This window comes from Didymosphaeria variabile, assembly GCF_027946475.1.
Source record: "Didymosphaeria variabile strain IMI 356815 chromosome Unknown scaffold_1, whole genome shotgun sequence".
NCBI classification, from domain to species: domain Eukaryota; kingdom Fungi; phylum Ascomycota; class Dothideomycetes; order Pleosporales; family Didymosphaeriaceae; genus Didymosphaeria; species Didymosphaeria variabile.
This window is the reverse complement of record NW_026611620.1, coordinates 251027-273327: the sequence shown is the minus strand read 5'-3', so window position 1 is coordinate 273327 and position 22301 is coordinate 251027. Positions and strand designations below refer to the sequence as shown.

The window sequence follows — 22301 nt, the reverse complement described above, 5'->3', positions numbered from 1 at the left end:
AATTTCATATGTTTATCGAAGAAATTGTGTTGATCACTGTGGTGTTTTAGAATTGCTCGGCTGGGCTTCATGCGATGTCGCAATACATTCGATCCACCATGAAATCGGCCAAAATATTCGTTGTTCAGCTGGCGTAGTCCGCGTGCTCTATTGTCTCAGGGTCGTGTGTTACCCCACGAAGGACTTTACATCGGGGGTATTGGCATTGGATTAGGAATGTCATAGCTTCTAGACCCTCACTCACGAATTACGAAATGTTTATTGATCATGCGATTTGAGAGCCGCATCGACTGAAACTGTCAGCAGAGTAATGCGTGACGGTAGTTCGGCGTTCAGATCCGACGGACCTATCGTTGGCAGCGGACCGCGTATGTTGTCCGACAGTGCAGAACATCAATGACGGCGAAGAACGCATTGAATCTCCACACTTACATTCCTTCATAGTCAACGCTCGGTACGGAATTCCAGAATGCTCCCTCGAAGACAAGTAGCGGGCAGGATCGAACCTCGAATAAATAAACCATCGCGCACTCAACTCTTCACGCTCCTTGTCGCTCCTCTTCACTCGTTGCATGGTGGATTGATTGATTTAAGATAACCGACACTCTTTCACGAACGTTTGATCAGCCAGTAAGTATTCAAGTATTCATGAATGGTTGTTTGAGCATAGACTGACGATGTCACGCAGTGATCTCACGAATTCTCGCGCTTGCGTCCCTGGTGGCGTTGGTTGCAGGGCAGACTGCCGTTGTTATTGCAGCTCCCGTTGTTACCGCAGTCGTCACCGATGCCGCAACCACGCCCACAGACTGGACCTTTGAAGGATGCTTTACGGATGCACCATTCGCAGACGATGGAACGCTTCAAAGTGCGCCCTTGGGCACGACCATGACCCCCCAGGTTTGCGCGGACATCTGTACTCAGCAGGGAGTTACTGCAGCGCAAAACTACGCCATCGTGTATGATACGGACTTCTGTCTTTGCACCGACGCGGAAAGACATACACTTCAAGACACTGGCTGCTTCGCGTCGTGCACGGCCGCCGACGGAACGGCTACAACCTGTGGAGCGGCTGGCGTGGGAGTTGTTTATGAGCTGTCAATAGCAGGAGGAATAGTTGCGGTGAGTACATTCTATTGAACCTTGACACCGTCTCCACCAAGACCGGAACTGATCACGTGCCGACAGTCGATACCTGTAGTTGCCGTGACCGCCACCGCAGTCATTTTACCCGCCACATCGGTAGCCGATGTTGTCATCGTAACACCTACAACGACAATCGCCGCAGTTCTTCCCGGCGGAACGGTTGGCGGAGTGGTTGGTGGAGATGCAGCGAGCACGACTCTGGTGAGTGGGTTTCTCACTGTTGTTAATGCTACTATGCTTCATGCTCAACGGTGAGTCATGGTGTCGGTGCTCGTTCAGTGTGTGCTCAAAAGGTAGGTCTGGCTCTTATGTATGCTACTTCGCTCTATACTCATACCACAGATCAGTTGCTTTTCTGGTTGCAAGTATCGAATGAAAATTACCAATGGATTGGTCACCTTCACTTGAAGTCTCATTACGTGTCGTCGTTGTGATGCGATGTGATTCATGTTCGTTCATGTTGTGAAGCTTCCAAGATTGTGCCGAATCGACATGAATCTGTCCCAGATGGGCGACTTCATTGTCGGGTATAAGGAAGTGTGTTTTGTCGAGCGCACAACACAGTGCATTATTGCTAGAGCGCGGACCGTGCGTGTCGCTGGATTAATGTGAGAACGTTTCGAAGGACTATGAGACTTTGGGTGTCTTGTGAATAGTAATTCTGGAGATAAAAGTGAAGTTATCCGTCTTTCATGTGGGTTCTCTTTCCTGAGAAAGCGAATGAGAGGGTTCTTACCTATGGTAGTGAAGCGCTGAGCAGTGCGCTCCTACTCCTTCGCTCGCTCGAGCTGCCCCAATTTGCGCCTGTAAAACATCAGACGAACGAGCCTAATCACTCTCCGCTTTCTTTCCTCTTCTTAGTGATGTCTCCAGACAGCGTGATGATACGAGTACATGCCATGTGGTATTTTCATACGAACACCAGGCTTGAACTGCCCGGGTGTATGTCTTTCACCTGTTCAAACTCGCGTTGGTCTCGCCCAAGTGCAATCCCGCTCTTCTTGAGAAACAATCCACATTGTTCCATACACTGCTTGTTTGAAAAATATTTTCTTTCAGGGTTAGTTTGCGAACCCAGAAACAGCAGAGTTCAAACAATGCAAGCACTCCGAAGCTTGCTCGGTCAGACGAGCTTTCAGACATCACATCCGTAAGACAGGCGGCTCTCTTAACATTGGTCTTGCGTGAGGGTTGGAGTACATCGTAGAAGGCGACAATCAGCTTGCATCAGACTGAATTAGACTAAAACGCTCATAGTGAATAGACGGGCGCGCTTGAGATAACCCCCGCTTCACATTAAACACAGGATGAGAGCCTTACATATGACATGGTAGCTCACCAACTTCAGGAAAGCTCCTCTTCGCATCGGTTTCGTACGGCTTGGGGAGCGCGTTAGCTCGCCACGCACACACTTGGCCGATGTACAGCTTGGTTGAAACAGAGCGGGCGATTACTGATTTGTGCGTCGGATATTTCGCTCCTTTTCCGCAGTGTTGCATTGTACGCTGATGTTGCTTGATTGATATACGCTCCGTTCTCGAATGCATCATACTCGCTCTAGTCCATTGCTTTCTAGTTCTGGTTATTTGTCTGACTCTGTGACAAGGGGTGCAGAACGACTTCATTCCTTCTTGTTCGGCCATTCACGCAACCTCCAGAAACACCTGTGCTCACCGGTCAAGTTTGCGAAATTTTCAACCGACACATAAAGGCCAGGGCGCAGGGCTCTAGTCGTCAGACTGCTTTTCCTCGGGCTAGACTGCCCTGCGTCTATATACAACGTCCCCTGAACAGCTCCACCTCAACCTGAGTCGCTGTTATTTTCGCTCTTGCGCCCCGCGTAAACACCAAACACTCGCTCTCTAGATACGGATACTATCAGTATTATCGTTTTCTTCACCGACGATGACCGACAACAACACCGACCAAGTAAACACGCGTTCCTCACTGTTACCCACTCAGGAGGGCGACATGAACGCCGGCCGCAATTACATCGATACCCCTCGTATACCCACGAGCTTCGCCGACCGAGACATCACAGATTCGGAAGCTGCGGGTCAAGATGATCTTTTCAACGTGGAATCCGACCCTGACCACGTTGAAGAACCCGAGACGCGTAGACTTCCCGCCTCACCTTCTCTAGACGAGGAGAATGTCTCGTATACGTCCGAGGCATCGTCGAAGTCAGAAGAGGACTGGGCCAAGATGACTACCTCTGATATACCCGAGCTAGACATCGGTCTATCTGTCGACGCACCGCCGGGCATTGCCGCAGAAATGGCCCCTCAAGATCTGAACTTTCTGGACTCCGATTCTGAGAACGATGATGAGGTGGAATATATGCAGCGTGCCGACCTGTCTTCTGGCGCAAGTATAACTTGGAAGGCGATCAACGAAGCTTCTGGAATGCTCACAGTACGAGACGACGACAACGCGTCGGACTACCAATATGTGGAAGAAGACCGCGAGGGTGACGCGGAAGATAGCGATGTGATCTCGCGGCATCAGGAAGAGGCGATGCGTTCACCTACCGAGGAACCAAACGCGGTATACGAAGATATTGGACTGGACCGGAAGTACTTCGACCATGATTACTTCCTCGAATACTATGGTTTGGCACGGGAACAATGGACGGCGCACGGAGACGGTTCCGATATTCGAGCCGACTACCCCGACATGGAGGAGGTCAAGCCAGATTCCGACCCGGCTAGAAGCCGCGCTACCAACAGCACGAGGAAGAAGAAGAAGCATGTCTTCCACGAGGATGAGGATGCCTGGTTGACTTTGTTCTTCGAAAAGCTTAAGGCGGTCATCGAGAGCGGAAAGAACGTTGAGATACCGAGCGAAGCCATGATGTACAAGTGTTTCAACAACTTCTTCGAGGGCAAGGTGCTGAAAGATTCGGATGGACAACCCCTCTCTCCTCGTGTAGCACGATATACCGGCACCATACACAAGCATCTTAGGAGGCCGGGAGCCGTGAAGATGGTCGCTGTCCGCGAGGAGATATTGAGTATGATGGAAGATAGAGCAGGTGGCCAGCTGTATGTCCCTGTAATTACGGATGACGACATCCAGCAGTATCTTGCAGGCGGCACTTACACCGTGGACGATCCTGATGACAAGGAGAAGAACCACAGATTCGCTCTTTCGGTGAAGGAGATCAAGCTCAACGAAACTCTCCGAGCAACCGCGAACAAGAAGCGCAAACAGGCCGCTCAAGGCTCACCCTCTTCTTTCCCTCAGCAGACTTCATCGCCCAAGCAGGCGCCCATCCCCGAACAGACAACCTCTGCCAAGCAATCTCCGTCTCCCCAGAATACGACGTCCCTCCAGAAATCCTCGTTCACCGGAAACGTCCAGTCTTCACATCAGACTCGACCACCAACACCATCACTAGGTGCCACGGCTCAAGCCACCGATGCAATGACTACCGATATCGGCGCTCTGGACCGTGAGATGAATATCGGCCATAGCGAAGGATATGGCATGGATGATGACGGTCCTCTACCCACCATCGATCCTGACATCGAGGACTCATCTAAGCCGGTGACTGTAGAGCGCCCCTTCCACATCGAGGCCGATCCTTTCTGGCAGGCACACATGGAAGGTAAGAATAAGAAGAAACTTCCTGAGGGATCAGGACAGGGCTTCGACGACCATACGGACGTAGAGGTTGCAGGCGTTGACCATGAAGAGCAAGGTCGACCTGCAAAGAAGCTGAAGATGAGTGATTGAGTGGCTGGTGAGTGTGGGCTGCGAAATGGGACTACCCAACTGGAGGAAGGAGATGTCGAAGCGGAACTCAAGCGCGAAATATTGATATGGCGTGTTGCAAGTGTGGGAGTTACGTACCAAATGGAGCAATAAGACGATATCCACTCTCTATAGAATTAGAAAAATCAATGGGATAGAGAAGACTATGGAAGCTACAATGGCTCAGCTCAGCCATATCGCGGTGTAAATTAATATGGTCCAAAAGCGGAAGGAAAGACACTGGCTCGCCTAAGCCATGTACCTTTGATTGGTCAATTTCTTCCCAATCGGGCAAGGTGTCAAAATTGGCTTGCCTCCGCCAACATGCATGCACGAAGGTCGGTGCTGTAAGAACCACAATGAGTACTCTGTCAGCACTTTCCGCGCGCGTGCAGAAAGATATTACCAATCTCGCCTACTGCTTGGAATCACGTATAAAAACTCACTCCACAGCCTCATGGAAAGTACCAGACAGCATCACATCCGAAAACCTCATCCGCTCCATCGTGTAACATCGCCTCGAAGCAACCTCTTAGTGATCCCTCTACAGATATGGCGACCTCCATTCCACCTGTTGTATTAATCACAGGTATGCTACATCGAGATGTATAGATAGGTCGAAATATGCTTACGATCATCACCCAGGCGCAAACCAAGGCCTCGGCTACGCCATCGCAGAAGTTTTCTCACAATCCAAGCATCCCTACACCATCCTCATTGGCGCACGCAATGAACTCCGTGGTAAAGAAGCAGTCAGCAAGTTACTCCCCACAAAGACTCACACCTCCTCCACCATCTCACCCATCCAAATCGACGTCGCCTCCTCCGAAAGCATCACCTCCGCTTTGAAAACGATCAGCACAGACTACGGCCGTCTTGACATCCTCGTAAACAACGCTGGCATCTTCGGTGCGCCAGGTAAAATGTGGAACTCCACGACCCGCCCTGATTGGCACGCTATCTTCGAAGTTAACGTCTTCGGCGCCGTCGAGCTGATTGAATCGGCTTTTCCATTGCTGCGCAAGGCAGAATCCCCGCGAGTGATTGTGGTTACCTCGAACATGGGGTCTATCACTAAAGTCGCAAACGGCCATGTGCCTTGTGGAGCAGTAGGTGCGTACTACAGCGCGTCAAAGGCAGCTATCAACGCAATGGTTGCAAACTGGAGTCAAACGCATAAGGACATTAAGTTCTGGGCGGCGTGTCCTGGACTGGTTGCTACGGAGTTTGGAGGCGACTTCACGAAGCAGCATGGAAGGGATCCGAAAGACGCAGCGGACGTTGTGAGGAAGTGTGCTGAGGGGGAGAAGGAGGATGTCGTTGGACTTATGGTTTGGGATCAAGATGGAAAGTCAGGTATGTATGAGTGGTAGTGTGACAGACGGGTGTCAACACTATGGCACTACAGTCCCAAGATAGGACTGTAGTGTGATATATTGAGAGTCAACAGTTTACGGAAAGCTGTCTCCATCTTTTCTGGTCATCTTAGACCCATGCATCGTGCTCATTGCCCGCTTTGTTACACCCTTTTCCAAACTTTCGCGAGATGCCTAGAAGGAAGTTCTGCAAATCAAGGGGACGGCTCCTTGAAGTGCAGTCCGGCAGACCACTTCGTTTATGACCCATGTGTGCCCGCAGAAGAAGTGTTCTGCCTCATCAATCATTTTCCCTCGTTGAGAAACGTGTCTGCCTCCTCCGCAAGAGTCTTCTTCTCCCGACTACTAACTGAGTTTCTGACTCGCTTTGCTTTCCCCGCCTCGTTATGACTTGTGCTTGGGGCCGTACTCTCCTTGGCAAGAGCTGGCCGAAGTGACAACGTCATCTTGTTTTGAGGCTGCTTGGTGACATTGGTCCACATCTTGTCGAACTTGATAAGTGCCGCACCCGCATGCTCTGCATTACCAGGAACAGCAGCTGAAGTAGCAAACCCAAGGCTTGACAAAGATTGCTGAATTTCAGTGATGTTGCCACCAGCACCCTCGACTGCAGCCTTGACCTCAGGGCTCTCATCCAGTTTGTTGTAAAGGATGACGAGGACGAGATCATCATGGAGTATAGAAGCATAGAAGTTATCGTCGAACATGTGACCTTCGCGGATCATCGAAGCAAGCGTGTCCTCGGAGATCACGCCTGCGGTAGGTAAGCTCCCGATTGCGCGACTTGAACAAGGTGACGACGTACCGTCTTCGAAATACTTGATGAAGTCACGATACATCTTAGCTTTGCTGAGCGACAGGCACCCGCAGACGTTCTGAACGTACGGCCCGGTATCGGCCCGCGTTGCGAGTGGATCCGCGCCCGGAGGTCGAAAGAGCCCCGACATGATGAGTCCTGCGCTGAACGTCAGTCGTGGGTCGGAGTTGGGTGTGTGTTTAGAGAGTCGAAGTACGGTGCGTGAGCAGAGTTGTTGACGCGACACGCAAGCGCGTACAGATTGAGGGCCGTGCGCTTGAGCTGAGCTCGCAGCTTTCACTTCGGGTCCAACGCTGGACCCTAGGTCTAACCTTGCGTCGTCTGAGTCAATGACATCGGTCATGAGGGTAACTAGCCCTTTCCGTAGATCTACTTGGGTGCTTCACATGGGCTTCCTACGCTCAACATGCATGCTGACAGAGCATATACTGCAGCGATACAGAGTGAATGTACCATCACGTGACCGCGAGCCCGGGTGTCCAGAATCAAGACTGCTCGCTTTGATGAACGAACGTCCTTCATTTATGCCATCTAGCCGCCTCTCCAGAGAGATATCAAACAGTTATAACGTCATCCTCTACCAACCTGACCAGACCGACCGATAAGCCTCGCTAGTGCCCATTACGTCAGCATTGTTTGCGCAACCTGTCTGCAAACGCGCTCCTCTATCCTCCTCCACACAACTATATAATTTCCATACCTTCACATCCACTACAGCATACTGATGGGTAGCATACCAAACCTCGAGACAGAAGCTCTGGCTTCGTTCGACCGCCTCGTCTCAGCGGGCGAACTCCTCTGGACGGAAGTCAAACCGCGTCATGTGGCCTCGCATCCCTTCAACGTACGTCCCCAAACACACCACACATACCCACTCCCACCACCTAACCATCCCAAACCCAAAGTTCCAATTCCGCATCGCCTCCAGCCTCGCCAAGAAGCCCCAAACCGCCACCCGCCACCAAAGAAAAGTGTCCAACGCCTTTGCCGATGATAACCCCGATTTCAGTCTGGGCCTCATCGGCCCAACGCATAAATTGATACTGAACAAGTTCTGCGTTGTAAGACCGCAGTTCGTGCTGCACACGGTGGAGTTCGAGCCGCAGCAGACGCCGCTTAGCCTTGCGGATCTGGGGGCGCTGTGGAGCGTGTTGGGTAGTTTGCAGAGCGAGCACCTTGCTATTTTCAACTGTGGTGCTGATGCGGGGGCGAGCGTGGGGCATAAGCATATGCAAGTGCTGCCGCATCCTGGGAGGGAGGCGTTTGAGCTTTTTCCTGATGGGGGGGAGTTGGGGGATGGTACGTTCGATGGCTACGCGTGAGGTCATGTGAATTGTGTTGACGAGAGATAGATATATGGGTGAACGAGGAAGTGCCGTTTAGACATGCTGTGCAGAAGCTACCGAAGGTGGTGGATGCAGATGCGCTTGTGACGGTGTATCAGAAGCTGCGGAATTATTTGTCGTTGGAGCAGGGGACGCCGCACAATGTTATCCTGACGAAGAGGTGGTTTATGGTGGTGCCTAGAAGGGTGGGGCGCATTGCGGATGGGGAGATGGCTGCGAATGCTGCCGTCATGGTTGGGATGGTGTGGATGACGAAAGAACGCGAGTATGAGTTGTGGACGAGACAGGATCCGATGGAATTTCTGCCGGAATTTGGAGTGCCTCGTTAGGGGGATTTGATGAAGTTATGACGACGCTGACGGAGGTATACCCCGATACACTTAGACCTTAGCAGTATAGAAGAGCCTTAACATAGCCTACGCCCAACAAAGTCCATCCAGACCACGAAACGCCATTTACCCAACCCACAAACATATCCCCTTCCATCCTCCTAAGCAACCTTCCTCTTCTTCCCAGGCCGCGTCGGCGTCCCCTCTCCCCTCACCTCCTCATCCCAACTCGGCCTTCCCTCATCCCTAACCACCCCCTCATCATTCTTCTTCAGCGGAGCATCCCTCCTATACAGCAAAAACCTCCTCTGATTCTTCTCCGCCATCTCACCACTCTTCCGATTGAAGATACTCGGCACACTCACCCCCCTCGTATTGAACACGCTCGGCGCATCAAAGTCTTCACCATGCCTCACAGTCTGCGTGACAATGCCCTCTGCATCGCTATCGTCTTCTTCAGTATGTGCATGTCCATGCTTTGCCGGTGCGCGGCGCACGTCGCTGGAAGAGTCCTTGACGGTAGAGTCCTTGGTCTGCTTGGACTCAGGAGGGTAATACACCTCGAACTCGGGCAACACGCGGTCCTTGCACACCCTGCGGTCCAGTCTAGCATACTGATTATACACCTCCACAATCTGATCATGTTCTTCCAGAAACGCCTGCAGCGCATCCGTAGCCTTTTTGCGCTTCCTCTGCGTCTTAGGCTTGTGCGCGAAAGCGTCGAGAAGGGAGGTGTATTCGCGGACTGTCTCGTTTGTACTCAAGGTCTTGAGCCGCACGGGGCCGGTTTCTAGTGCGAGTAGCCGCTTGATGTTTGATTCTAGGCGATTGTGAGTCTTGATGTTTGCAGCTTCGGAACTATCGTCGGAGTCGCTGGAGTCGCTTGCTAGGGAGATGCCGCGTGCGCCGTCTGTGGAGGGTGCTGCGTTCTTCTCCCAGAAGCGGTTGCTGATGCTGCGCCTTTCCCGTGGAGTCTGGAACCCTGATGTGGGGGAGCTCGGCGCTGCGATTGAGGATGATGGCAAAGCAAGTGACGAGGCCGGTGGCTTCTCAGACGGGGGAGTCGGCGGCATAGCTATCTTCTGCGCATGAAGCTTCGCTGTGGGCGTTTCTGTATCGAAGTGCTCGAAAAGGGGAAGTTGCTTGATTCCTTGACTGACGCGCGTGGGTGATGTTGTTGGCGGCGTCGGCATGGTGCAGTTGGAGTTGAAGTCAGAGTGCGTATGGGCGTTTGTTGACGGGAGAAAGTGCGCGCAGCTTTCTTTAGCGAGGTTAGGCGGCAATGTTACCGTCAGAGTCTATTGAGGTGATTCAATTGATGTTCCGGTGAAGGTGAACACTTTCTGGTATGACAGTAAAACTACAACGGGTGAAGCCGCACCCCCATGCGAGAAACCACACGCAGCCACGACTCCAAGCAAACATGCATACCGTAACCCCACATAACGCCTCAAATGTGCCGTAAATAAGGAAATGGATGCCCCCGCTCAAGTATTAAATCAACAATAGTTCACCTCAAGCCGTAAGCTTGTCGATATGTGGCAGATGATACGGCCATCTCTTCTCCAAACTCCGCTGCAACTCCGCATATTGGTTGTGCAAGGACTGCAGCTCTTTCGCTCTGTCACCTTGCGACCTCATGAGCTCTCGCAACCTATCGGCAACAATCACTCTGAACTTTGCTCCTTCCTTGCCTTGCCTCTTTAGACCTGTCGTGAGGACCCACTCATATGTTGAGCGATTATCGGCGGACAACAAGTCGAACATGTTCTCCTTAAGAACAGACATCTGATCTCTGACGTTTTCTGCCTGGGCGTCATCGAGCGTCGTGGCGACCGCATAGCCGGCGAGTGCACCAGGTGAAGGGCTTGCGGGGAAGGTAATTGGTAGCGCCAAACCATACTCGTCCGGGTCCCTCGATGGCCTCTTCTTCCTTGCCGAAGTGCGTTCAGACTGCCGGGTACCTTGTACTTCGGTTGACACGCTGGGTTGTTGTGACCGTTTCCTCGCGACCTGAACAGATGGCGTGACCTCCATGACCGAGGCGTATGGGTGACCCTTCACCGCGTGCTCCAACTTGTCACCCGACCTCACGTACTCTTCTCGCGTCAAGCGCGCAACATCAAACTTCATATCTTCCCGGGGCTCGAGGCGAAACTGAGGCCACGGATGATCCAAAACGTTGAGATCAATCCGCTGCGTCGGGCCTTTGAACATATCCAAGAGCGTCGGCGAGTCGATGACCATGTGTTTGAAGGGTGCCTGAAACAATTGTGCCTCGGCAAAGAGGACCTCGCCGTCTTGCGTGCGAGTGAGGTAGACCGGTCCGATGATACCACCGCCGAGGTTGGTCACGTGCGCACGCGGAAAATCGTGCAACATCCTTTCTCGTCGACTACTGGGCCCTGACGATGCTGAATCAGGTGTGGTGAGCGGTGACTGAGATGGTGATTGCTCCATAGGGATGGGTTTCGGGACGGCGCCCGGCAGTTCTAATGAGCGAGGGATAGGTGATGATGAGGAGTTGTGGTGGCGGGTTGTGGAATGTGGACAATGTATCGTTTTCGGTGGTCGCGTTGAGAATCCAAGTGGGGAAGTGTCAACAGGAGAAAGAAGAACCCTGGGCAGTCGCGTCCCGGCTGCGTGGCCTTTGCTAGTGAGTCTGCTCGCACTGATCCAGAGCAGATATTATACGAGAGATGGCTAGAGAAGTGAGACGTATTGCCAGCTCCATTGCGCGTGATCCAGGTCCTTTCTATTACCTCCGTTGGTCTCATATAAATCTGCATCACAAAGTAAGGCCAGCCCTGTAAGACCACGCTAGACTTAGCGCGACGGACTTGGCCCGATGAAGCGTAGCCCCGATCCACCATCGGCTGTGCGTTTAGGCAAATGCAACTTCGTCTCCTTTATCCTCGCGGTTGAGGTTACCTCTTCAAAGAGCCTGCGAGACTCTCCAGAGGGATGATCCCTCCCTTGGGGTGTTATGACGGGCGCATCGCGAGTAACATTGCAGAAGCGTCACGGCCCATTGTCGGCCACATTGCAGCAACGGAGATATATTTCTCCATGGCCATGTCAATTGGATATGAAACTGGCACTGTGAGATCCGACACATTATTCATGAGAGGAAGCCACCAGGATAATAAGCCTGATCATCTCAGGCACCTGGGCTTTGTATGCTCCGTCAGTCCCTGCGGTGTGGGTTCGACGACTCATAAAATCACCCAGAGGACACGATAACAAAGAAGGCTTTATACTAAGTAGGCCATGTATCTTCGAGCTAATTCTGATCATTATGCAGATAGCACACCCTAATATTCTGCGCGAGGAAGACGAAACGGGTGCCTTCAGCACGCGGATCTACGATCTCGCTTGTGTGCTGCTAGGAAGCGCTTGGAGAGGAAGGGCCAAGAGGGTCTTGTAGTACTCATTTTGTCTCGCGCATCATGCGGCTGGTGAAGAGGAAAGTGATGCCGACACAGGTGGAGACGGAGGACTCGGTGAGGAGGGGGTCGCTTTCAGGGACGTCGGCGCGCAGGGAGACTTCGACGGCGTTGGCGGCCCAGTTGGGGCGTTTTAGCGTAGGGGGTGACGGTGTGGGTGGGGAGACGGAGAGGGTGGACCATGAGGAATGGGGGCAGGCGATGGGGATGGGGATGGGGATGGGGATGGGGCCATCCATTTTGCGCCGTGGGGAGGATTGGTGCGCCGTTGGGGTCGAGATGCACAATACTGGAGTTGATGTCCTTCATTTCGATATCTTCGGTTTCCTGGGATGGCGTGACAGACATCGTAAGCTTCGGTTGGAAGAGAAGTTGGCTGGCGTGATCATCAGTATACCTGCCAGAGGGAGAAAGGATACCCACGAGAGTTGAGGGATTGGGCCATGTGGTAGGGACTTGAGTGGAAGATCCCGCAGAAGAAGGCAACAAAAGCCTGCGTCAAATTATCCAAGCCCCTCAATCATCTGCTTCGCACAAGCCGCAGCGTACAGTATGAATACCGACAAGGCAGACGTGATGCTCGAGCCTAGTTGAATTGATCCTAAGCAACCGAAGCGGAGCGGTGGTATACCCCAAAGGTAAACGTCACTGTTTATAATAGTTCTGCGGGAGCGATGGAGTGCTGGAGTGCGCCATGGGCGTGCGGCATATGCTCACATTGCGACCTGAACCTGTGAAGGGATAATGGTGAATTGGCTTTTCACTAACGACCCTTGACACAGAGAGACATCGCTCCGTTTTCCTTCTCGAACCCCCTCTCTTTTCACAAAGGCCAAAAGCACCTGCTGTTGAGAGCATGCTACAGCGTCAAGTAGATCCTTGCAGAAAAGTCGGTACCGGAGGATGCACACTGCACGCGATGCTTTGGGCCTGATATCGAAGCCATATCTCGAGCCACTGTCAAAATTGATAGGAGTGATCAGGCAATTTGCAGAGCTGGACATAATTCGTACATATCATCAATCACTTAGAAACGTATGGAACCACCCAGCCCACCACTTAGTCCCGTCCAACCTATCCCAACCCAACCCATCTCCAGCCTCATCAGCCCCTCGCCACCTTTCCCCTCCCCTTCTCTCAATACCCTCCCCAGACATATAACTACTCCCCCATCCCCTCTCCCTCCCCTCCCGCACCTCCCCTAACAACCCTCAGCACCCCCTGGGCACCCCTCCCCCACCATACCTCCAGCCCTCCAAACGCCCCAAAGCACTCATCCCCATACAATCCCACCGCCCACTTATCCTCAGCACACATCCTCTCCCAGCGCGTCATATCCAGCTTCCCAGCTAAGCGGTACACATCGTCCAGCACGCGGTCACTAGCGCTGAAATGACTGGGCGGGGCAGGGCTGGCGAGCATGCGGTAGGTGTCAAGGAGGGATGGCGGGGAAGGAGAAGGAGGTGGTAGGGTAGGGGAGTCGTAGCTGAAGGGGTATTGACTGTGTCTGGCGAAAGGGTTTTCGAAAACGCTTCTCAGGTCGAAGAGGGTAGAAAGGCGTTCGCGGCGCGCAGTCAGGTCTTGCAGGCTGGGAAACGTAACCGTGCTTGTCGTCCAGTCTGGCCCAAAGACGGAAGCGATGCGTTCTTCGTCGCCGTCGAAGATGCCCTTTAGCTTATCCTCCCTCTGTTTGGTGGTGAGCTTGGCGAACGTCTTGCCGGTGTGCTCGTAGTATTTCTGCTCGCTATCGAGGTAGTCCGTAAGGGCGGCGTCGGGGTCAGTCAGCATGTGGCGCGCATAGTTGAGGGTGGCGTAAGGGTTCTTGACGCCGAGGCCACCGTAGGCGACGGGGAGATGGATCCATGCTTCGAGGGTGAACGTTGAGTCTCCGAGCGGTAAGGCACATGGTAGCAGCTTCTTTAAATGCTCCGTCAAGTTGCTGTCTTCGAAGATTGTCTCGTAGGCGAGGTTGTAAGCCCTCGTGACGGCTTCCAGGTGTGATTTGCCGAAGACGTTGGCGAGCGGACCGAAACCATGCGATCCATAGGCGCCAATGGAGCGATTCCAAACGGTGACCCATGCGAACACTGTGGGGCAAGATGCGAGTATGTTCTTGACACGGCGAGCATCGCGAGAGACCTCAGCCATGTTGACGGAAATTGTAACCTTGTTCGGCCTTTCAGAGGCATCGGCATCGTTGCGATGAAAAGTAATATACTCAATGGTTACGCCGGGACCAGATGCGGGTGGGAATAAATCCTTCACACCGACATCCAGACCCATGACCTTGGCGAAAGTCTCGATCTGTTCTTGTGCTTCTTCGCACTGCTGATGCTTGCCAACAAAGTAGCATTCATCACGCAGGCGGAGCAGGTAGGGAGTCGTCTTCTCCGAGCTCGTCCTAGATGAGACAGCCAAATCAAGGCAGAACAGCACTGCTTCCCCAAAGAAAGTCTCGAAGCCGTGAGCAATCGGCATACCCGAAGTGCGCGTGCGCACCTGGTCCGAGGTACCGCGAACGACGGGACCCATATTGAGGGGTGCACTCAGGAAGCGCTTGAAGATGCCGAGCCACTCCTCTGATATGCCAATAAACCCGAGCACCGCCAGTATGGTTTCATGTGCCATGGAAGAAGCGAACGATCGAAAGTTCGCGGTGAGCCCGTGAACGCTGCCGTCAAATGCTTCACGAGTCTTGATATCTAGAGCGAGCATCTTGAACAGGGCAGCTTTTGTCTCCGCATCGCTTGCTTTTTCTGCCGAACATCCCTCAGACTTTGGTATTCTAGACAGCAAGAACTTCTGCATGTAAACCCTGCCGCGTTCCTCATCCACACTCATACTAGAGTCATATGGTAGAGGCGGCGGCAGAGGGACACGAAGGCTACGGCGGGCCTTTTTGCTTCGCGGCATGCAGCTATTGAAGCGGGGTACAGGGGGCAGCACAGCCTTGCGTCTTTGCTTGTTGGCTGCCCTGTATGGTGGCAACATGGGCTGCTGCGCGATGTCAGCAAAAGATAGCAGAAGAACCTGAGAGATAACGTACTTGTGGAGGCGGGGGCGGAGGCATCGAATAATCCCTCGAGTGGCTTGAACGCATATGAGGATGGCATGTAGTGCAAGAAGTAGACTGAGGAGGCCGAGGTCCTTGAAGATAATACTCGCGCTTTTCAAGCTCCTCGGAAGTGACGTCGTTAGTCTCAGCTCGAGTTGAGGTCAGCCCTTTCAAAGCTTCCTTCACTTCCATACTCCATCGAACTGCTAAAGCGTGGAGGAAGAGCATGTCTATGATGTCCTCCTCGACAATGATGCAGTACTTGCCATCCGCGTTCTTCTTAGCTGTAACAAGTAACCCTTCATCTCCGTTGCGCCAGTTCCAATGACGTATAGACTTCGCATTGAGTATCTCGGTGAGCTCGCGCATTGCGGCTTCGGATTGTAAGTAGCCCTGAAGCGTGGATCTTTTCTCTGCGCTCAGAAGTCCGTTCCCGTGTAAGTCTTCAACGCACCATTCCACAAGTTCCACGTTGAGCTTGTCTTCGCCAAACAACAGATCTTCTCCATAGTTTTCCATTTGTCGTCGAAGTTTCTGAAGTTGTACGTCACCAACAGCGTCTTCAAAGAGGCGGCCGAGGTAGTCATTGATTGCCTTGTCGTCGAGGTCTCTCTTCTTGAACGCGTGTTGCTCAAACGCGGTATAGACACTGTCTACTTCCTCTTCAATTAACTCAAACTCATCATCGAGAACGACCTTGTCCAATATAGCTCCGATATCTGTGAGAACGTCTGGAGTATGGAGAGCATGCTCCACCAAGGCAACATGAAACTCAGACATGGCCAGGCGGTTCGCGAATTTCTCGAGCTTCTGGTGAAAGGCCTTCTCCATAGAAACAAGTTTCTCGGAGGTAATGGACCTGTCGTATTGCGCTTGTTCGATACGTCGAATCCACATAGCGAACTCGTCGTCCACGATGCCTTGGGGTTCGTATGCCTCGACGCGGTCGAACAGGGTCGCGAGCCGCGCCAAGATAGCATCCCTTGCCTCATGTTGATCGTAGTCCTTGTTGAGGTCGGAGATGATGTTCTTCGTAAAGTGTTCGCTGAAGCGTTTGAGTTCCTCGATCTTGAGGTTAGCGGTTTCCCGCAACACAGGAGACACCATAGGTAACGGGGAAGAGGACATGACGGAAAGCATAGAGGGATGATGATACAGCGTTCAGCGATGGTCGTTAAAGTGTTGACCGGGCTATATACGATTCGCTCAGCCTCGTCTCATCCTTTGGTCGAGGTTGCACGCAGGCAACAACTGCAGGCGAAACAGGCGACAACATGGTACTGGACGGCCAAGGATGCTCTCAGTGGTCGCTGCCAACTGTTGCCTTTGTGCTGATTATACTGCATACAGAAGGCGCAGCGATTGCAGCCACGATGGACTGCCGTCGCCAGTCAGCTTTCCACGCTTGTGCCATTCAGGCATAGCTCTTTCACCCCACCTTTCTGACCGGAATGCTCGCCTTTCTTTTTCGTTGAGCTTCAGACCTAGCACTACCGATTGTATAATATCCATTAAGCTGGGCAGCCCTTCTAATCGGTCCTACTTACAACTAGCTGGCATTTGGACTCAGTCCAGGATATCGCAAAGTGCAGTGCCGGTCAATACATGGACGAGGTTACAACGCGAAGCAGGCTGACGAGTAGGTGGCGTGCAACATTCGAAACAGGGCGCTGTTGAGAGACCTGGTGCATATGCAACAACGCATCGATTGATAAGAAGATGGTCGGCTGACAGCATCGGTGGCATTTGGGTTGGTGGATGCGAGCCATTCGATACAATGCGAGCATTTGCCTGGAGCTGTACAGATCTCGAAGGCGACGCAAATGGATATCGCTCCCATTCAGCCGTGACTGGCCAATCGATGTGAAGATGTCGCGATCCATACGATGACGGAGCTGCTACGAGTACTTAGCAAGCTTCGTCAGTCGACGCAAGAGTTTTTAGTCGGTGATGTATAATGGATATGATGCTTGTTGCGGAGATTGTCCGCAGTGCTACTTCTTGGTCTCTGATTCCTCAGCAATGAGTGCCTCTACGTCTCGCTCCATGAGCCAGCCCCTCACGCTGTCCATGATGTCGTCGAGTGTTTGTCCACCTTCCATAACGTCGTCGAGATTCATCACCGTCGTTCCGCTCCTGTGATCTGTAACTCTCTGTTGGCCATAGTTGTACGTCCGGATCTTGTCCCCACGGCCCATCTTTGCGACACCCACAACGCTGCGTCGTAGGGCCACCATTTCCTCCTCTCGCTTCTCCCGCCGTAACTGCGCGATTCGCGCACGGAGTAGTGCCCATGCCTTCTCCTTGTTCTTGATTTGCGACCTAGAGTCCTGCATTGACACTACCGTGTTGGTCGGTATGTGTGTGAGGCGCACCGCCGACTCAGTCTTGTTGACGTGCTGGCCGCCCGCACCGCTAGCTCTCATGACCTCGAGTCGCACCTCCTTGACATCGATATAGTAGTCGCTTTCGGGATCATCGAAATCTTCGGCTGCAGCGCTATTCTCCTGCAAGCTAGGCAGAACATGAACGGATGCCGCGCTCGTATGGGTGCGACCGCTCTTTTCGGTAGCTGGGACACGCTGCACGCGATGCACACCAGCCTCGCTGCGGAACACGCCGTATGCATTGTCCTGATCGATCTCGAGGATGGCCTCAGAAAGGGGTATACCAGCTTCCTGCGTACCATTGGTGTTCTCGTACTTCAACAGTGTGGTGCGGAACCCGTTGCGGTTGCAGAAGCCCTGGTACATGCGCAGGAGATCCCCAGCGAAGATGGCCGCCTCCGATCCGCCGGCGCCTGGTCTTATCTCCATGAGACATGGCAGATGGGCGAAAGGGTGTACGGGTACGAGCGAGCTAATAAGGCTCTGCGATGCGGTCTGCAGCTGTTCGCGAGTGGTTCCTAGGTCGTCGGCGGCCAACTCTCGCAGTTCTGCATCGCTGTTGGGGTCGTGTATCAGGGATGTGAGCTCTGCCACAGACTTAGCAAATCAGTATGATTATGATCAAGTGTGTCTGCATCATGCAATAAGAGTATTAACGCACCTCATTCGCCTTATCCCATTCTCCCAGTGCATTCACGATGGGGCCGCACTCGCCCATTCGCTTCGCCGCACGCGTGTCGAAGCCATTTGCGAGCTTTTCCGACAATTGCCTGTGCTCGTGAGCGATGCCGCGGGCGCGTGTAAGGAGTGCCGGAGGAACAGTGTCCGGTGTAGCAGCTACAACATTGTGAGCGGACTTCTAGGAAGAGCAGCCGTCGCACTTACCTGTCGACTGGAGTCGCACTTGCTGTCTGAATGCCGGTCGAGCAAAGCGAACAAGGCAGCTACGACAGATCCAAGGAGCCTTCAACATACCCAACGGAATCAATTGCTACGCCTTGTCTAAAGATACGTGCACTGGCAGACGCGCCATTCCGCAAAACTGACGCTAGTCAAAACGCGCTGCACGTGATGCGCTCTAGCTCCGAGAACCGGCATCTGATTTGGCTCCGACAGCCATCTCCCCTTTCCCCTCCTCCGCGCCTCGGTCCCATCCTCAAAACGTCATAAAGCCCCTCCATTGGCGCGGAATCTCTCAGTCTATCTGACAGATCTCCGTCGGCAAGCCCAGCGGCAGCGCTTTCCTCCGTAGATAGCCGTCAGGGACCTACGATATTAGTAACGCCATGGCGAATATCAAATGCAATACACCTTCACACTCAAACGCGTTTTCGTCTCATGCGTTGTTGCACTACAAGTTCCGAGGACTGCTGATCACAGATTACCCCGCTACTGCTACTCCACCATGGGCCCCAACGTGTACCCCCACCCTGAACCCCAGTTCGTCAACTTTCCTAGCAGACGGTCGGTGATACATAGCACGAAGGGCATTGTATCATGTACGCAACCCCTCGCCAGTGCTGCTGGCATCGAAGTGCTTCGTAAAGGTGGCAATGCTGCGGTGTGTTTCGAAGATTGCTTGATAAGAGATACATATTGACATTGATAGGATGCTGCTGTGGCCGTGGCAGCTGCCATCAATGTCACGGAGCCTGGTTCCACGGGAATCGGCGGTGATATGTTCTGCTTGTTCTACGATGCCAAGACCAAGAAGGTGTCCGCCATGAATGGCTCAGGTCGCTCGGGCAAAGATGTAACGCTTGACAAGATCAGGAATGCTCTGAACATCAAAGATGGAGAGACCGGCCAGATCCCTATGTCCAGCGTACATGCGGTGACTGTCCCTGGTGCTGCAGCGGGCTGGGTAGACTGTGTCGAACGGTTCGGAAGCAAAAAGGTCTCGTTGGAAGACGTCCTGGCGCCTGCTATCGAGCTCGCGGACAAGGGTTTCCCCGTCTCTGAGCTCTCTGCTTCATTCGTAAGGTCCATGCTGGTTGTTCTTTACAAGTCTTGCTAATATGAAACCAAGTGGGCGAACAGCGAGGTGTCAATCAGGAACGCCTCTCCTAACTTTGCCGAGATCCTCAAGAAGGATCCTTCTGCAAAAGATGGCTGCAGAGCACCAAAAGCAGGCGAAATCATGCGCAACCCAACAATTGCCAACACATACAAGCTCCTCGCCAAGCAAGGAAAGAAAGGCTTCTACGAGGGCGAAGTAGCCGAGCAGCTCGTAAAAGTCGTCTCAGATCTCGGCGGCTTCCTCGCCCTAGACGACCTAAAGCACCACGCGGAAACCGGCTCCGAGCCCGTCGACCCCATCTCCCTCAAATACACCGGCCAAGGCGTAGGCGAAAACACCAACGGCGGCGTCGAGCTCTGGGAACACCCACCCAACGGCCAAGGCATCGTCGCCCTAATGGCCCTCGGCATAATCCAGGAGCTCGAAAACCAAGGCAAGATAGCAAAGTGGAGCCACAAAGACCACAACACCACCGCCTACCTGCACGCCGTCATCGAAGCCCTACGCATCGCCTTCGCCGACGCCCACTGGTTCGTCACCGACCCCAACGTCGTCAACGTGCCCTCCGCAGACCTCATCTCTGCGCCCTACCTCGCCTCTCGCGCAAAGCTATTCGACCCCAAGACCGTCATCTCCGCGCCCGTCCACGGCTCCCCAGCGCACCTCCAAAGCGACACCGTCTACTTCTGCGTCTCCGACTCCTCCGGCAACGCCATCTCCTTCATCAACAGCAACTACGGCGGCTTCGGCACGGCCATCGTACCCAGGGGCTGCGGCTTCACGCTGCAGAACCGCGGCGCGAATTTCAGCCTCAAGAAAGACCATCCGAATGTGCTTGCCCCGAGGAAGCGCCCGTATCACACTATCATCCCTGGGCTAGTTACGTATGCACAGGACCAGAGTTTGCACAGCGTGTTCGGCGTTATGGGCGGCTTCATGCAGCCGCAGGGCCACGTACAAGTGCTTCTCAACCAGGAGGTGTTCAAGCTTAATCCGCAGGATGCGCTGGATGCACCGAGGATATGCATTGGGGCGGGGATGCCGGGGGATGATGGGAAGGTTACGGACGCGACTATTTTCATTGAGGAGGGTATCGACGGGAAGGTCGTGGAAGAATTGAAGAGCTTGGGGCATAATGTGAAGCAGTTGAGTGGGTATGGGAGGGGATGTTTGGCCGGGGACAGATTATTAGGCAGCATTTTGATGATGGGGTTATGGTTTGGAGTGGGGAGTGATTTGAGGGGGATGGGGCTGCTGTGCCGCTGTAGAAGCTTGCGGATGTGCGGTCTGTTTGCATAAACCCCGTATCTTCACCCCTAATGAAGGTTGCGTCCGACCGTCTTTTGTTTACTTCGATTAAATGTAAAGCATGAAATTATGAACTATCTCAATCTACGGTGCTTGTACCTCTGTAGTCTAATGCCATCCCGCTGAAGCGACTGTCTGATCAGAACCAACGGCTACACTTTCCATGCATTCGCTGATGAATCTTTTTTTGAGGCAGGAGCCTCCGGCGTGCGGCAGGTGCAGCGCACTAGCTCTATATAGGCAGTTTCTGCCGCCCAAACAATCCATCACACTGACACTCCACTTTGGTCTTACATTATCTTTCAGTGACCACTTGAATCCGGGCTTCGCTATTACCACGCCTTCACCCGGATTCTGGCATTGGGAATCTATATCTGGCGCGTCAGGGTTTAGCAGGGAATTGGCTGGCTTAGGAAGGTTGGAAAGGGTGAAGGAAGGGGAGGGAGCTGGGGAGGTGGGAAGAGACGATTGCCTGAAGTAGCTGTACGTGCCGACGGGAAGCTGGTCCGGTTGTGGCGTCTGGTGAGTTGGTGGAGGATGGGGAGTGTGATGGGAAGTGTTGAGGAAGCTGGTTTGATCTCTCTTATAAGCATGGTAGTTGGCTTGGTGGTACGGTAAATGGGAAATAGCTCAATCATGGCAGTTGGTGTGGGGGGAGGAGTCGTGGCTTGGAAACTCGCTGCGGCGCTTGCGAGCAGAAAATGAAAACTAGCGATCGGAATTGGAGTGCGCATCTTGGGTTGCTTGCGGAGAAATCGTTTATAGAAGAGGACTTAACGGGAGGAAGGAATGTACTGAGGATCGGTGAAGAGATAACTTCAATATACGTTTCTAGTGCATGCTCTATCTGGCGGTCGAGACGTAAAGGCGCGGGAGCGAACTACATACTTTACGGTTACTCAAGTACGTCCGGCCTTATGCAATTACCTGCGTGATCGTCTGTTGCTGCGTTCTTTCCTTTGTCATTTGTGGCTCCTTTCTACATGTACCTCATTTGATCATTGTCATTGTTCGCACGATTAGAATCTCCATCGCCTTCTGGTGGCGATGGTTTGATCTAGAGACTAGACTGTTTGTACTTGGTGAGCTCTTTATTGGACGTCCATGATCAGATCAACGTCTTGCTTTGATTTTCACCCTTCCATGCAGTAGTTGAGATATGAACAACAGATCCAGAGGAGATCGAACTCGCCCCACGCTCGTATTCGCTAAACACAAGCAGCATCTGAGGCACACAAGGACTGCCGCTCACTGACGGATAATGACTGGTACTTGCAATCCACTCTCTGATGCTTTTCACACAAACAGAAGGCAT

At 53.0% G+C, this 22301-nt stretch overlaps 9 protein-coding genes across 9 annotated transcripts; 4 read left to right on the top strand and 5 right to left on the bottom strand.

Annotated features, from left to right (window-relative positions):
* Positions 1–3051: 3051 nt before the first annotated feature.
* N0V89_000062 (uncharacterized protein) lies at positions 3052–4884 on the top strand (the record flags this gene model as incomplete). Its single annotated transcript, XM_056208887.1, has 1 exon — positions 3052–4884. The coding sequence occupies one exon, from the start codon at positions 3052–3054 to the stop codon at positions 4882–4884; it is 1833 nt and encodes a 610-aa protein (XP_056075709.1).
* A 570-nt stretch (positions 4885–5454) lies between these two features.
* Positions 5455–6275, top strand: N0V89_000061 (uncharacterized protein; the record flags this gene model as incomplete). Its single annotated transcript, XM_056208886.1, has 2 exons — positions 5455–5491; positions 5548–6275. 2 exons carry the CDS (start codon positions 5455–5457, stop codon positions 6273–6275), a joined length of 765 nt encoding a protein of 254 aa, XP_056075708.1.
* Positions 6276–6562: 287 nt separating this feature from the next.
* N0V89_000060 (uncharacterized protein) lies at positions 6563–7225 on the bottom strand (the record flags this gene model as incomplete). The annotated part of the gene is made up of 2 exons (XM_056208885.1): positions 6563–7032; positions 7084–7225. The coding sequence occupies 2 exons, from the start codon at positions 7223–7225 to the stop codon at positions 6563–6565; spliced, it is 612 nt and encodes a 203-aa protein (XP_056075707.1).
* Positions 7226–7916: 691 nt separating this feature from the next.
* Positions 7917–8770, top strand: N0V89_000059 (uncharacterized protein; the record flags this gene model as incomplete). The annotated part of the gene is made up of 2 exons (XM_056208884.1): positions 7917–8394; positions 8448–8770. 2 exons carry the CDS (start codon positions 7917–7919, stop codon positions 8768–8770), a joined length of 801 nt encoding a protein of 266 aa, XP_056075706.1.
* Positions 8771–8931: 161 nt separating this feature from the next.
* N0V89_000058 (uncharacterized protein) lies at positions 8932–9963 on the bottom strand (the record flags this gene model as incomplete). The annotated part of the gene is made up of 1 exon (XM_056208883.1): positions 8932–9963. The coding sequence occupies one exon, from the start codon at positions 9961–9963 to the stop codon at positions 8932–8934; it is 1032 nt and encodes a 343-aa protein (XP_056075705.1).
* Positions 9964–10285: 322 nt separating this feature from the next.
* Positions 10286–11230, bottom strand: N0V89_000057 (uncharacterized protein; the record flags this gene model as incomplete). The annotated part of the gene is made up of 1 exon (XM_056208882.1): positions 10286–11230. The coding sequence occupies one exon, from the start codon at positions 11228–11230 to the stop codon at positions 10286–10288; it is 945 nt and encodes a 314-aa protein (XP_056075704.1).
* Positions 11231–13377: 2147 nt separating this feature from the next.
* N0V89_000056 (uncharacterized protein) lies at positions 13378–16399 on the bottom strand (the record flags this gene model as incomplete). Its single annotated transcript, XM_056208881.1, is given in 3 exon segments — positions 13378–15185; positions 15263–15363; positions 15378–16399. 3 exon segments carry the CDS (start codon positions 16397–16399, stop codon positions 13378–13380), a joined length of 2931 nt encoding a protein of 976 aa, XP_056075703.1.
* An 866-nt stretch (positions 16400–17265) lies between these two features.
* MRF1 (Peptide chain release factor 1, mitochondrial) lies at positions 17266–18631 on the bottom strand (the record flags this gene model as incomplete). The annotated part of the gene is made up of 3 exons (XM_056208880.1): positions 17266–18255; positions 18320–18495; positions 18544–18631. 3 exons carry the CDS (start codon positions 18629–18631, stop codon positions 17266–17268), a joined length of 1254 nt encoding a protein of 417 aa, XP_056075702.1.
* A 432-nt stretch (positions 18632–19063) lies between these two features.
* Positions 19064–20977, top strand: N0V89_000054 (uncharacterized protein; the record flags this gene model as incomplete). Its single annotated transcript, XM_056208879.1, has 3 exons — positions 19064–19219; positions 19268–19636; positions 19688–20977. The coding sequence occupies 3 exons, from the start codon at positions 19064–19066 to the stop codon at positions 20975–20977; spliced, it is 1815 nt and encodes a 604-aa protein (XP_056075701.1).
* Between the last annotated feature and the right edge of the window lie 1324 nt (positions 20978–22301).